The 14,336-nt window shown below is 43.1% G+C and overlaps 1 protein-coding gene across 1 annotated transcript in view; it reads left to right on the top strand.

Annotated features, from left to right (window-relative positions):
* Positions 1 to 262: 262 nt before the first annotated feature.
* The window catches only part of LOC126501197 (solute carrier family 5 member 4-like), a 31,348-nt gene continuing 17,274 nt past the window's right edge, over positions 263 to 14,336 (top strand). Inside the window, exons 1-7 of the mRNA XM_050141747.1 lie at positions 263 to 393; positions 991 to 1,062; positions 4,532 to 4,636; positions 5,805 to 5,864; positions 10,165 to 10,269; positions 11,284 to 11,389; positions 12,555 to 12,635. Coding sequence (XP_049997704.1) covers positions 265 to 393; positions 991 to 1,062; positions 4,532 to 4,636; positions 5,805 to 5,864; positions 10,165 to 10,269; positions 11,284 to 11,389; positions 12,555 to 12,635 — 658 coding nt within the window. The 5' untranslated portion in view covers positions 263 to 264. The remainder of the gene's footprint in view (positions 394 to 990; positions 1,063 to 4,531; positions 4,637 to 5,804; positions 5,865 to 10,164; positions 10,270 to 11,283; positions 11,390 to 12,554; positions 12,636 to 14,336) is intronic.

Here is a 14,336-nt window from a genome sequence, read left to right as displayed (position 1 = left end):
TTTTTCATCGAGGAACACTCGGCTCATCACTTCTGATGTGTAACCCATTTCTCCCTTTTATCACTTACTCTTACACACTACCAAGGACATTGACTGCTGAAGGGCCAAGGTCCCCAAACTGGGGCACACAGGAGAGGTTTAAGGTCCATGTGTTCAAGATCAGCTCTGATATCTTGCTCCATTTGTCTGAGGATTGATCATTAATCCAGTGCCTACATAAACATAGACGTCTTCCCTGGGAAGGGAACAGAACCACCTGAAGCCATGGATAGTATATTAAGTCCTGTGACTCAGACCGAGGAGCCTCCTGCGATGTCACAGCGCATTCAGAATGCTGCGGACATCTCTGTCATTGTCATCTACTTCATAGTCGTGCTAGCTGTGGGGCTGTGGGTATGTGGGAACCATGCAGGCTTCTGGGTGGGCACCGGGCTCGGGGCACAGTGTCCTAGAATGGAAGACGTGTGTCGTGACAAACGGAGGCGACAATAGATTGTTGTTGGATCCGAATCATTTTCTGGCATGTGGTACTGCTGGGTGGGCTCATTTTTAAGGCAACACAATTATTTGAATAGAGGGAGGACCGAGAACAACAGACTTACTCTGATTGTATCTCCAGCACCCGGAGGAAGGGGGAAAACATACTATCTCACCTTCTTTATTTCCCCGTATTGTCTGAATTCCTGACTTGGTGAGGAGGCCGCTGGAACCACTGTGTCCTCTTCATTCATTTTCAGTACTGAAGTCTATGATGCAGATATTCACCCAACACATCACAGCCCCTCACGCAGTGTTCACAGCTGATAGCCGGTGGCTTTGCTCTACAGGGAGGCTGCTTTCTTAAAATCCTCCTGGCCCGTGAATTCCGTTGAGACTTGGTCCGTGCAACAATGCTGACAATTCACCCCTGCTAGCACCCTGGCCAGTGTAAATGGAGCTCAGCGCTGTGCCTGCTGCTGGTTATCCTCTCTTTTCTTCCCTCCTACTTAGGCCATGGTGAAAAGCAACCGAGGCACTGTTGGAGGCTTCTTCCTGGCTGGCCGAGATGTGGCTTGGTGGCCGGTAAGTGGGCCGGAGGTTTCTGGAGATAAATTCATTCATTCACTCTCTGTGTTTCCATTGGGAATATTAATAGTTAAAAGATGTGCTTGTGGCACCTTTCTGAAATCCTTGACATCATGCTTGTGGCCTATAATAGAGAAACTGGAGTGCCATCACCAAGAGGCTCAACCTTGCCTCTAGGAGGCCCCGCTGAGCCCTCCTTGTGTTCTTCCTTCAGGAGTATTACCAAGAACCTTCTGCCTTGGCTTCTTACTAGCTCTACACCCTCTTCCTTTGTTCCCAGTCCCGTGCTAATTCTGTCCTGTGTCTGGATTCATCCACTCTGCTTCTCTTTCAATGTCCAGATAAGTCCCCGATCATTCCTGACTCTGCCACGTTTTTCTGGTGAGCCCTATGTTGTATGCAGTTTCTGATAGTATGCTGTGCCCCTATGATGGTGTTCATGGCCATCCCTTTTGCCTCTTGCCTTTCTGCTTTTTTTTAAATATTTATTTATTTATTTATTTATTTATTATGTATACAATATTCTGTCTGTGTGTATGTCTACAGGCCAGAAGAGGGCACCAGACCCCATTACAGATGGCTGTGAGCCACCATGTGGTTGCCGGGAATTGAACTCAGGACCTTTAGAAGAGCAGGTGGTGCTCTTAACCACTGAGCCATCTCTCCAGCCCCGCCTTCCTGCTTTTTAATGTGTAACTATTTTGGCTAGATTTCCATCGCAAGAGGCTGCATCTTCCTCTCTGACCCTAGAAAGTGTTAGAGCTGGATTCTGTATGTAGCAGGTCCCCAGGATTGGGACTCTATCAAAATCTGTTTACTCGTTTACAGAGGATGAGAGGAAACAGGGATTGAGAAATGACCTGGCTTGCTGCAAGTACAAAACAAACTTTCATTTTTGACAGGCTGGTAGACACTGCCTTCCCCAAACATGTCAGCATTAGCGGCGTATCTCCATTTCCTCCAGGCAGCTGACTAGAAAGAGGAATGTGGAGACGGCTGAGAGGGTGGGAACAGACACAGCGCTTCGAGGTCTCAAACACCAATTTTGCGGAATAAAGTTGGATATTCATCCATGGCCTCTCACAAGACCGCTCTTAGCATTTGCAGCTTACGACCTGTAGACAACACCACAGAAAGGAAGGCAACTGACAAGAGCATCCCAGGCTAGGAGGCTGGGGGAGGGGTTCCCTCATTCTGAAGTACGAGGTCCTTAAGACTGGTTTAAGTCATAAAACTCTTATGAGGGCCTGGCAGTGGGCCAAAGAGGCTTATTGAAAAGTATATTGGCAGAAACATCAAAGTACCTCTGAGGCAGCGCCCAATAAACTGTAAACATGTTAGGGTTCACGGGCTTTGTAATCTCCAACAACCCAATCCTGCCACCACAGCACGGAAGGTGCCATAGTCAATGTGTTAAGCCAGTGAGCTTGGTTGTCTTCCAACAGATCCGTTTATGGCAAAGAAACCTTTACTTTCCCTCCCCCCACCCAATACTATCACTCTTGAGGGTTTAAAACAATTTAGCCGTTCAAAATCCTTAAATCACATTCCTCAATCTGTTGTGTTGATGAGGGCTTGGGCTTGTTTTGTGCCGTGCAAGAATGCCTCCTCACCAAGAGGCAGGCGACAGGGGAAAACTTGGAAGCTCTACAGTCAAACAATACCATAATTCAGTGAACCTAACAGCTGTCTACAGAACATTCCACCCAAACAGCAGTTTTGGCTTTCACCAAAACTGATCACAAATAAGGAGCCAAAGCCAGTCTTATCACAAACACTTAGGCAATTCAAGAGATTCGTAAGAATCCCATATACTGGGAAATGTAGAAGGAGACCGCTAGTTAGTCCTGGCTGCTTAGCCTCTAAATAATCACACGGAAACTGTATTAATTAAATCATTGATTGGCCCATTAGCTCTAGCTTCTTATTAGCTAACTCTTTTTTTTTTTTTTTTGGTTTTTCGAGACAGGGTTTCTCTGTGGCTTTATGTAACTCTTACATATTAATTTAACCCATTTCTATTAATCTGTATATTGCCGCATGACTGTGGCTTACTGGTTAAGTTCCCATTGTCTGTCTCCGGCAGCTCCATGGCTTCTCTCTGACTCTGCCCTCCTTTCTCCCAGCATTCAGTTTAGTTTTCCCCGCCTAAGTAAATTCTGCCCTGCTATAGGTCCAAAGCAGTTTCTTTATTCATTAATGGTAATCACAGCATACAGAGGGAAATTCCACATCAGGGAAGTCTAGAAGAAAAGATGAATTCTAGATAGACACAACCTACCAAAGCTAAAACAAGATGAAGTAAATTATTTAAACTGGTGTGAAAAGAAATTCAGATCCTATGAGCATTAACAATCAACGGACCAAGGAAGTCTTTAGGACTGGTCAAGGGGAAAAAGTGCCTTAGAGATTGGGTGGTAGAATTTCTTCTTTCTCATCCTCTTCTTTTTCTTTTTTCTTTTTTTGAAACAGTGTCTCTCTAGTAAAACCCTGGCTGTCCTGGAACTCACTCTGTAGACCAGGCTGGCCTTAAGCTCAGAGATCCACCTGTCTCTGCCTTCTGAATGTTGGGATTAAAGGCGTGCACCACCACTCCCTGGCTCTTCTTTTTTAAAAGAGGTATTTTGCTTCATGCTTTTCTTAATTTGAGATAGGGTCTCTGAAACTAATTTCTTTTTTTTAAATATATATATTTATTTATTATGTATACAATATTCTGTCTGTGTGTATCCCTGCAGGCCAGAAGAGGGCACCAGATCTCATTATAGATGGCTGTGAGCCACCATGTGGTTGCTGGGAATTGAACTCAGGACCTTTGGAAGAGCAGGCAATGCTCTTAACCGCTGAGCCATCTCTCCAGCCCTCTGAAACTAATTTCTAAGCTGGTCTCAGACTTAGTGCTCCTGCTCCTCCACCCCAGTCAAATACTGACCCAGAGGCATGCACTGCTGTACCTGGCAGAGTCACCTGCTCTTCGTTTTATTTTCATTTTATTTCTTGTGAAGTAGGGTCTTCTGTACAGTGGAGGCTAGCTTTGAACTTGCGATCCTCTTACTTCAGCCTCCCACCTACTTAGTTTTCATGCATATGCCACCAGACCCAACATGCAAGGTGATAGTTTTACCCCGTGTATGTGTGTGGTGTTCGGCATGTGTGTGGAAGATTGTCTGCATGTGTGTGGGTGTATGTGTGTATAAAGTTCTGCATTTGTACGGGTATATCCTCATGTAGGGGCCTACAGTTGACATTGGGTTTCTTTCTGGACCACTCTCTACTTTGTTGGTTTAGACAAGATCTCTCCCTGAACCTGTTCTAACTAAACCCAGCTTGACCCAGAAAGTCTCAGTTTCTACCCCTGAGTTCTGAGACTAAGGTGGCAGACACAACTTCCTGGATTTGCTGGGTTCTGGGATCTTAAGTAGGGTCCTTAAGTAGCTTCAGCCACACTCTGTTCTCTTGCATACAGATGGGCGCCTCTCTCTTTGCCAGCAACATTGGCAGCAACCATTTTGTGGGCCTGGCTGGAACGGGAGCAGCTTCAGGGATTGCTACTGCGGCGGTGGAATGGAACGTAAGCAGCGTCCAAGGCTCTTCTATGATCTAACATCCACTTTCACTTCCCCATCGATCAAATGCACTCCTAATTTTCTTTCCCCTTCCTGGACCCTGTATTTCTAGGAACCTACTATATAAAATACAAAGGGAATGGTTCTACCTCATGAGGAACTTCCAAATGAACTCAGGAGTGTAGAAAACATCGGGAGAGAATCTGCACAGCATACTGAGGGGTGGCTTTGGGAGGACGTGCCACATAGATGATGGACAGAACTTGGCACGTGCCGCAGGAGCTTGAGCTTATCTTTTCCCCCAATGTTTTTGTATAGTGCGTGCCGTGCATACTGGTGAGGGGATGACACCAGTATAGAAGAAAATCCGATTATAGCCAAAGTTTAGACAGCTCATCCCTGAACGGACTTAGGAGTGACTGCAAATCATCATAAATACCTTTGTTCTTCCCTTATTATATGTGTCCTAATTTTACCTTAGTAGCATGAAGGCCTCCAGTCTACACCCAGCCTCCAGATACGCCCTTTGGCCAGAGTGTGATTCTGATAGTGCTGTGGACTTTGTCTCCGTAGTCACTTTCAGATGGCCTCTTCGGTGTGGCTCATGAACTGCAGATAACTCAGCTGGCCCCAGTTAACCTGTGACACTGTATATAGATGGAGACTGTGCTTTAGTTTCCCTGCGGCCCAGACCCGAGTAATCACACAAAACTATATTAATTACAACACCATGTATTAATGACTGTGTCTCTGCTATTGTTTTGTCTTGGAAAGTACGATTGGAACCAAGAAGCTTCAGGTACTTCCAGATTTCCTTTATCCTTTTGATTGCTTCAACCATTCAAGAATATCATGCTCACTGCCTGCCACTCAAGGACAATACTTTGTGATAAAGATTTTATGCTTTTCTAGCGGTCCAACTATCCCCCACTCTGCCATGTCGTCTGGTCATCTCTTACCTCATGTCTTGGGTCAAGGCCTATGTCTCAGAAGGTGTTGGCCTCTGAGTCATGAACACGGAGCAAGGAAGAAAGAGATAGCTGTCCAAGGATCTTAATGGTTTCAGTGGAACAAGATATAAAAAACATCTTTTTTTCTGGTTTTCTACCCAATGGTCTAGGTCTCACAAGCAATGCCTCTTTAACTTGACACTCTCTCCTCGCTTTCTTACAGGCCCTGCTTATGGTGCTAGTTCTCGGGTGGGTGTTTGTCCCCATCTACATCAAGGCTGGGGTGAGTATCACACATCCTCAAACGAGCCTGCCAGAAGTTATGTCCAGTATGCTTTGCTTCACTGACATCTCAGGAGTGAAACTTAATACCCAGCCTTCTCCTGGTCTGCTGCCCAAATTATACAGGTGACACAAATCCCATTCCCTTCCTGGCAGGGCTCAGTGCAGGATGTGGCTCAGACTGGCAAGGAATCTGTACGGCCCTGCGTAGTGACCACTGTGGCCATCTTTCCCTGGTGCAGGAACTTGAGTCTAGAACGGAGGGAGGCTCATCAGAAGGAATCAGAAATGACCCGGCATTATCCTGAGGGGCATCACCTTTATAGGCAGGAAAAGTCAGACCCCAGAGTGCTAGGGAAAACTATACAAACACTAAACATCATGAAAGATCTTGCATTATTTGAAAGTCAGTTAAAAAATAGAGAGTATATGCAGGAAATATGGTAGGAGACAGAGGTAGAGCGCACGCATGCGTGCTTGCGTGTCTGTGTGTGTTCAATTGTGAAAGACAGGCATCCTCTCACCCATGTTCAGGAAGTATGGTAGGAAACAGAGTTGGGGTTGCATGTGGGGGGGGGGGTTAAATTGTGAAAGACAGGCATCCTCTCGCCCTCTGGGAAGTGAGCAGCATGGGCTTTTAGATCCTCAGAGTTCATGATTAGATTTGTGTTCTATTCAGTCATCTGAGAGGAGAATGAACTTGATTAGGTGACCTCTGGGTGGCAATTTAACAAGGACACTGCAAAATAAATCACAGTTTTGTTGGAAGGAGAGATCTTCCTGGGACAGAGACAATTGGCTTAATGGTAAAGAGAACGGAGGGTGGTGTAAAGTGTGAAACCTCCATTAGGGAGCTGAGATTACCGCGGGATGTTAATGCGTTAACGGGGAAAGCAATGATTCCTCTTGGGAATGGGAATAGGTGTCTTTGAAGTATGTTTCAGTTAATTCCATGTATCTATGTTTTAGTTAATTCCATGCACTATGTTTCAGTTAATTCCATGTATCTATCAAAAGGGCAGAAGTCAATACTTTGTAGAGAAAACAACTTTATTTAGCTCACAGCCAAGGTAGTCAAACCACATGGTACCTGAAACACCTTGGCTGCTGCCGCATCAAAATATGGTGAAGAAATGGGAAGGAAATGGTTGCTGGAGAAGGAGTCAAGCAAGTGCCTGATAAGCACCATTCTCTAAAGAACTCGCTCCTGTGAGAGCAGCAGAATCCGTCTCCGCTGGGGGACCTCCTGCTCCTACTGTCTTCCCACTGAGCCCTACCTTGTACAGACAGCCCAAGCCCAACACCATCACATGGGGCACCAAATCTGAACCTCATGAAACCTTAGAGAGACAAATTATTCAAGTCATAGAATTTCGTCCCTGGTTTTCAAAGAGCATGCCTTTCTCACAGTAAAAAACACACTCAGTCTAGGGCAGTGGTTCCAAAACCTGAGGTCAATTTAGAAGCAGCTCAAAAGTCCAAATACAAATTCTTTTTTTTTGTTTTTATATTATTATTACAAATTTTCACCTCCTCCCCTCCTCTCATTTCCCTCCCCCTTCCCCTATTCCCCCTCTCCCTCCCTCTCCTGTCCAAAGAGCAGTCAGGGCTCCCTGCCCTGTGGGAAGTCCAAGGTCCTCCCCCCTCCATCCAGGTCTAGGAAGGTGAGCATCCAAACAGACTAGGTTCCCACAAAGCCAGTACATGCAGTAGGATCAAAACCCAGTGCCATTGTCCTTGGCTTCTCAGTAAGCCCTTCTTGTCAGCCACGTTCAGAGAGTCCGGTTTGATCACATGCTCCATCAGTCCCAGTCCAGCTGGCCTTGGTGAGTTCCCAGTAGGTCAGCCCCACCGTCACAGTGGGTGGGTGCACCCCTCATGGTCTTGACTTCTTTGCTCATGTTCTCCTTCCTTCTGCTCCTCATTTGGACCTTGGTAGTTCAGTCCAGTGCTCCAATGTGGGTCTCTGTTTCTATCTCCATCCATCGCCAGATGAAGGTGATATGCAAGATATTCATCAAGTGTGGCTATAGGATAGGGCCAGTTCAGGCTCCCTCTCCTCAGCTGCTCAAGGAACAAGCTGGGGACATCTCCTTGGACACCTGGGAACCCCTCTAGAGTCCAATCTTTTGCCAACCTTAAAATGGCTCCCTTAATTAAGATATATACTTCCTGCTCCCATATCCACTCTTCCCCCATCCCAACCGACCCATTCTCCCAAGCTCTCCCCATCCCCTCTTCTCACTTCTCTCTCCCCATTTCCTCTTACCCCCACCCCAACCCCACCCCCAAGCTCTCAATTTTTGCCCGGCAATCTTGTCTACTTCCAATATCCAGGAGGAAAACTACATGTTTTTCTTTGGGTTCACTTTCCTATTTAGCTTCTCTAGGATCATGAATTATAGGCTCAAAGTCCTTTATTTATGGCTAGAATCCACTAATGAGTGAGTACATACCATATTCATCTTTTTGGGTCTGGTTACCTCACTCAGGATAGTGTTTTCTATTTCCATCCATTTGCATGCAAAATTCAAGGTGTCTTTGTTTTTTTTTTTAACCATTGAGCAGTACTCTAATGCGTATATATTCCATACTTTCTTTATCCATTCTTCCATTGAGGGGCATCTAGGTTGTTTCCAGGTTCTGGCTATTACAAATAATGCTGCTATGAACATAGTTGAACAGATGCTTTTGTAGTATGATAGGGCATCTCTTGGGTATATTCCTAGGAGTGGTATTGCTGGATCCTGGGGTAGGTTGATCCCAAATTTCCTGAGAAACTGCCACACTGATTTCCAAAGTGGTTGCACAAGTTTGCATTCCCACCAGCACAGGATGAGGGTACCCCTTACCCCACATCCTCCCCAGCAAAGGCTATCATTGGTGTTTTTGATTTTAGCCATTCTGACAGGTGTAAGATGGTATCTCAAAGTTGTTTTGATTTGCATTTCCCTGATCCCTAAGGAGGTCGAGCATGACCTTAAGTGTCTTTTGGCCATTTGAACTTCTATTGAGAATTCTCTGTTCAGTTCAGTACCCCATTTTTTAATTGGGTTAATTAGCATTTTAAAGCCTAGTTTCTTGAGTTCTTTATATATTTTGGAGATCAGACCTTTGTTAGTTGCGGGGTTGGTAAAGATCTTCTCCCAATCAGTAGGTTGCAAATTTATTTTTTCTTAACAGCTCAATAATATTCCATTGTGTAAATGTAATGAACTTTCATTATCCATTCAACAGCTGATGGACACATGGGCTATTTCCAAATTCTGGCTATTATGTATAGAGAATCAATGGACATGGGCAAGGATCTCTGTGGTAGGCTGGAGAATCCTTGGGGTACCTGCCCAAGAGTGGAATAGCTGGGTTTTGAGATAGATCTCTTCCCAGATTCCTGAGGAACCACCACAATGATTTCCATAGTAGCTACAGTTTTAATTTGCATTTTCTTGATGATTTTGGGCAATGAACATTTCTTTAGGTGTTTCTTAGCCATTCGTGTTTTATCTTTTGAGAATGCTCTGCTTATATCTGTACCCAATTTTTAAATTGGGTTATTTGTTTCCCCGATATTCCATTTTTAAAATTCCTTAACTATTTTAGATACTAAGTCTCTTTCAGATACGGGGTTGATAAAGGTCTTTCCCGTCCTCTAGGCGGTGGCTTTGTCTGAATGACAGTGGCCTTTGCAATACAGAAGTTTTTCTGTTTCATGCGGTCGCATTTACTAATTGTTGAGCTTAGTGCTTGAGCTATCTGTTTAGTTTTTACCTGGACAATTGCCTCTTTGTAGGAGTGGGGAACTGATGTTACCCACTATCACTGTGTTAGGGTCAATGTATGGTTGTTGATGTAGTAGTGTTTCTTTCTTTCTTTCTTTTTTTTTTTTTTTTGGTTTTTCGAGACAGGGTTTCTCTGTGGCTTTGGAGCCTGTCCTGGAACTAGCTTTGTAGACCAGGCTGGTCTCGAACTCACAGAGATCCGCCAGCCTCTGCCTCCCGAGTGCTGGGATTAAAGGCGTGCGCCACCATCGCCCGACAGTAGTGTTTCTTTTATGAAACTGTGTGTCCTTGTGCTTGGTGCATAAATGTTTGGTGCAGAGTGTCTTTCCCTATCTCCTCTGGTTAGTCTCGGTTTGAGGCTATTTTGTCTAAAATTAAAATAGCTACATCAGATTGCTTCTTGGTTCTACTACCTTTTCTCACTTGATTATTCCCAAGACACCATACATAGCTCTTAACCGTCCTTAGGTGCTTAGCAGACATATGTTCAAGGTGACTTCCTGTTGACGTCTCTCTCTGCAGGTGATGACCATGCCAGAATACCTCAGGAAGCGGTTTGGTGGGCAGAGACTTCAGATCAGCCTCTCGGTCCTCTCCCTCTTCATCATGGTGGCCATCCAAATCTCTGTGAGTTCAGCACCCCCTGTTATATTAGCTGTCAGACACTGCTTGATAGGATTGGAGAGATAAGGTCACAAGCGGAGTGTGTGCTTGCTCAACAGTCTGAAGCTAACTTAACCTCCTTGAGGTCTTTCTACAAAGCATCAGTGAGATAAAGGAGAGTTTCAGACATGCTGTGTCCATGTATCCACATAGGTGTAGACCATCTAATCCTATGGGCCCTCAGAATATAAATCTGCTCTCATTTAAGATATGGACATTGGAGATATACATATATATCTCACAAAACTTCTCTTTAATAGTTATTCAGCAATAGAGGACACATCTTCTATCCTTCATAAGCCTGGAGACCAACTCTGTCGCCAGAGAAGCTAGGCAGGGTACAACAGCTTTCCAGTTATTTTTTTTAATGGTCCTGTCTATATATTTGACTTCATCTTTCTATCTTGCTGCTCTCAGTATCCTTCCTTTGTTCTGTGTATTTAGTCTTTTGACAATTATATAACATGGGTGGGGGTTCCTTTTACTCCTCTCATCTGTTTGGCGTTCTGTACAAATTTTGGACCTTGATATGTGTCTCTTTCTTTAGATTTAGGAAGTTTTTCTTCTGTGTCTTTGACCTGGGGTTCTCCTTCTTGCTTACCCACTATCATAAGGTTGGTCTTTCATGGTGTCACAGAGTTCACACATGTTCTGTTCCTGGTGTTGCCTTTTCTTTCTTTTAATTTGTGCAGGCCCAAGACAATTTATTTATTATTAACCAATGGTGTTCACAGCATACAGTGGGGAATCCCACATCAACAATCCACTTTAATTTCATGTCTTTTGAGTACCTACTATCAGTGTACAGAAGAGAGAGTGAAAATCGTTTGATGGTTTATAGGGATATTGTTTTAGGAAAGTGGTGTCTCAACAGTTTAACACAAGTCTATCAGAAAAAGGACAGGTAAATGTTTCAGTACAAAAAGCAAATATTTGTGAAATAATGTTTCTTTCTCATCTGCACTGTTGGTATTTCAGTCAAGCATATTTTCTGGAGCCATATTCATTCAAATAGCTTTGGGATTGGACCTTTACCTGGCGATCTTCATCCTCTTGGTTATCACTGCTGTTTACACAGTTGCTGGTGAGTCTGCAGTTTATTTTACTCATTTATACTGTGTTCTCTTTCCTTCCCCAATCTGTGATTAGTAACCTTGGTGCTAGCCTTCTGGTTGCCAAACCAAGGGTACCATTCTGGGGCTGCCATGGGAGTAGAGCTCAGGACCAGAACCACAACTGGTAAACACATCAGAATGCTCATCATTAGATTCAAGGGAATTGATCGAGAAAAGATGGGTTGGGGAAGTTATGGTCTCACTCAGCTGTGTGTTTGGCACCTAAATCACTATTTAAAATTATTCTTATGAGATATATAGAAGAAGGCTTAAATGAAGGAGCAGTTCCAACACAAGATTGGCAAACACAATGTGAGACTAAAATTGCTAAAAAAAAAAAAGTCATATCACAGAATTGAGCCACAATTTTCACAACAGAAATAGAGGAACTGCAGGGATCAGCTGATTGTGTAAAGTATGTGGCAATAATCCAAACAGACTTTCATGACCCTTAGATGTTGGTCTAATGTCTTAGGTATACTATATTAAACCCATTTCATACATTTCAAATCAGCTGGCATCCTTTGTACCAGCTTACTTGAAAGGATTAAAAAGTGGGAACAATTAAAATAATCTGAGGTGACTGTTGTGCAATGAATACAATTTCAGATTCATGAGCGATAGGCCCTGACCTTTGATTTCCCAGATCATCCTTGTTTCTTCATCTACACCTTTGGATGGAAGTTCTAAAGAGTCTAGAATTTAAAGAAGATTTTTATTTTTTGCATACAACATGATTACAAAGCTCAAGCCAGTCATTATCTCTCAAGTGATTACACTTGAGATAGGCTCTACCCACCTAAACTGGGATAATTGAATAGATGATAACCTTTCAGGGTATAAAATCTCATTTTCTTCTTATGTAATACTCAAAAACTTACCAAGATGGAACTCAGCCCTAACTCAAAGAACTTTGAATCACAGTAAGACAAGAGAAAGAGGCAATGAGCTAAGTACATTAATACGCACTTAGGAGAAACTGATGTCAAGGCAAGCTTGTGGCTCACATGGGACCTATGATATGTTGCCTGTTGACTCACTTCCGTGTTTGAGATAGAGGAGAGACCAGAGATGAAGATAAAGAAATACGAATGCATGGATAAAACGTTTCGGTTTATTATTTTGTCTCCACAGGGGGCTTGGCCTCCGTGATTTACACAGACACTATCCAGGCTTTCATCATGTTGGTTGGCTCTTTAATTCTCATGGGGTTTGGTAAGTGCAGTGTATTTTACCCTGGGTTGGTAAATTGTGGGAGATGCTTTTTGTCTGTTTGCTTTGTAGTATTGCCTCCCAGTTTTACTAGGTCATATTTCCATATTATATAGTTCCCTTATTGGGGATGTTAGGAGTAAGTTGGTGATTCCTTCAGCTCCAGTGGATAGAGAATGTGGGTAGACAAAGAAAATCTCTTCACTCCTGGTAGTGCCAGGCCCATTCATCTGTTGATAGTCACTGTAATATAAACTTTTCCTGCATAAATGTGAACAAACATCTATTAAACCCAGTAGGGAACTGAGTAACAACTTCCTAAAATGTCTAACTTAATGAACCAATGAGTTTAGTTGGGTTACCTATAGGAGCATAGGCCATGGGTTACCTACAGTAACATGAGCAAATTACTAGTAGTTACACCACTGAAGAAAATGCATCCCTTCACCCAGCAACCACCATCTGCTTATTTTCTCAGGCACGAGAGGTACCTTGTGCATGTAGTGTGCTGCCCTGTGAACCCCCTTGCCCTCCACTAGAGAATGTTCGTGGGGTCTACCTTGTTAGTATAAGGTGTTTCGAGATGTGAATGGTTATGTCATGCCGGGGAACAGAGTTCTGCAACAGGCACCTAGGCTACTAGATATAATTGTGAATAGTGCCATGATAAAATGGTATACACATATTTATTAATTTTTAAGAGCAGTTATACAGAAGTGCTATAGCTGTATCAGGTGGTGGTTCGTTCTGTTTTTAACTTTGGAGAGAGCATCCTTACTCATTTCTGTAGTAGCTGGACTAAATTGCATTCACGTCCATAGTGAAAATTTTAACTTGTCCCCAAACCTTGCCAGCATTTATTATTGTTTTTTTTTTCAATGATAACCACTCTAAAAGAGGTGGGAGGGAATCCTGATGTAGTTTGGCTTGGATTTAACTGATGGCTCAAGATGTTTAACCATTTTGTCATATTTTTAATGGTCAGTTATTCTTCATTTGAAAACAGGTCACTCCCATTGCCCATTTATACCACCAAGCTGGGTTATTTGTCCTTTCAATGTTGAAGTTTTTGAGTTTATTTTTTAAGCATGGTCTAACTATATAGATTGAGGTGCCAGAAGCTCACTAGGCTGGCCTCAAGATCACGATTGTCACATTCTTTAACCTCTCAAGTTCAGAGGTTTTATGCTTTTAAAAGATTCAATATGCTAATTCTCTGTTGGTGAAATATCCAGCAAAAATTTTCCATCATTGTATCAATGCCTATACAGATGTCCCCTAGGCAATTCTAGATTTTGTCAAGTTCACAAGTATCAAAAACATCATACCTACCACGTTGAACTCTCCAATTTGCTTTCTGAAAACCTTTCTTCTATAGCAAGACCAATTCTCCAGGGAAGACATTAGCATATAAGTATTTGTTCCCTGTATTAGGAAAATGTATGGAACTTTGACTTTTTTTTTGATGGTTGGATTTTTCTTACTTTTGAGACTATAATACAATCACAACATTTCTTCTTTCCCTTCCCTCTTTTCAAGCTTCCTATTCCCCTCTTGGTTCTCTTTCAAATTCATGGCCTCTTTTTTTTCCATATACATACATATTCCTAAATATAACCTGCTCAGTCTATATACTGTAACATGTATGTATGTATCTTTTAAATGCCAATATGCCAAAATTTAGAATCACCAAGAAGAACGCCT

Source organism: Alexandromys fortis, unplaced genomic scaffold (genome assembly GCF_014885135.2).
Source record: "Alexandromys fortis isolate MF-2015 unplaced genomic scaffold, M_Fortis_MF-2015_v1.1 scaffold_9, whole genome shotgun sequence".
NCBI classification, from domain to species: domain Eukaryota; kingdom Metazoa; phylum Chordata; class Mammalia; order Rodentia; family Cricetidae; genus Alexandromys; species Alexandromys fortis.
Note: the sequence above shows the minus strand (reverse complement) of the source record. Positions and strands in the feature narration are given on the sequence as shown.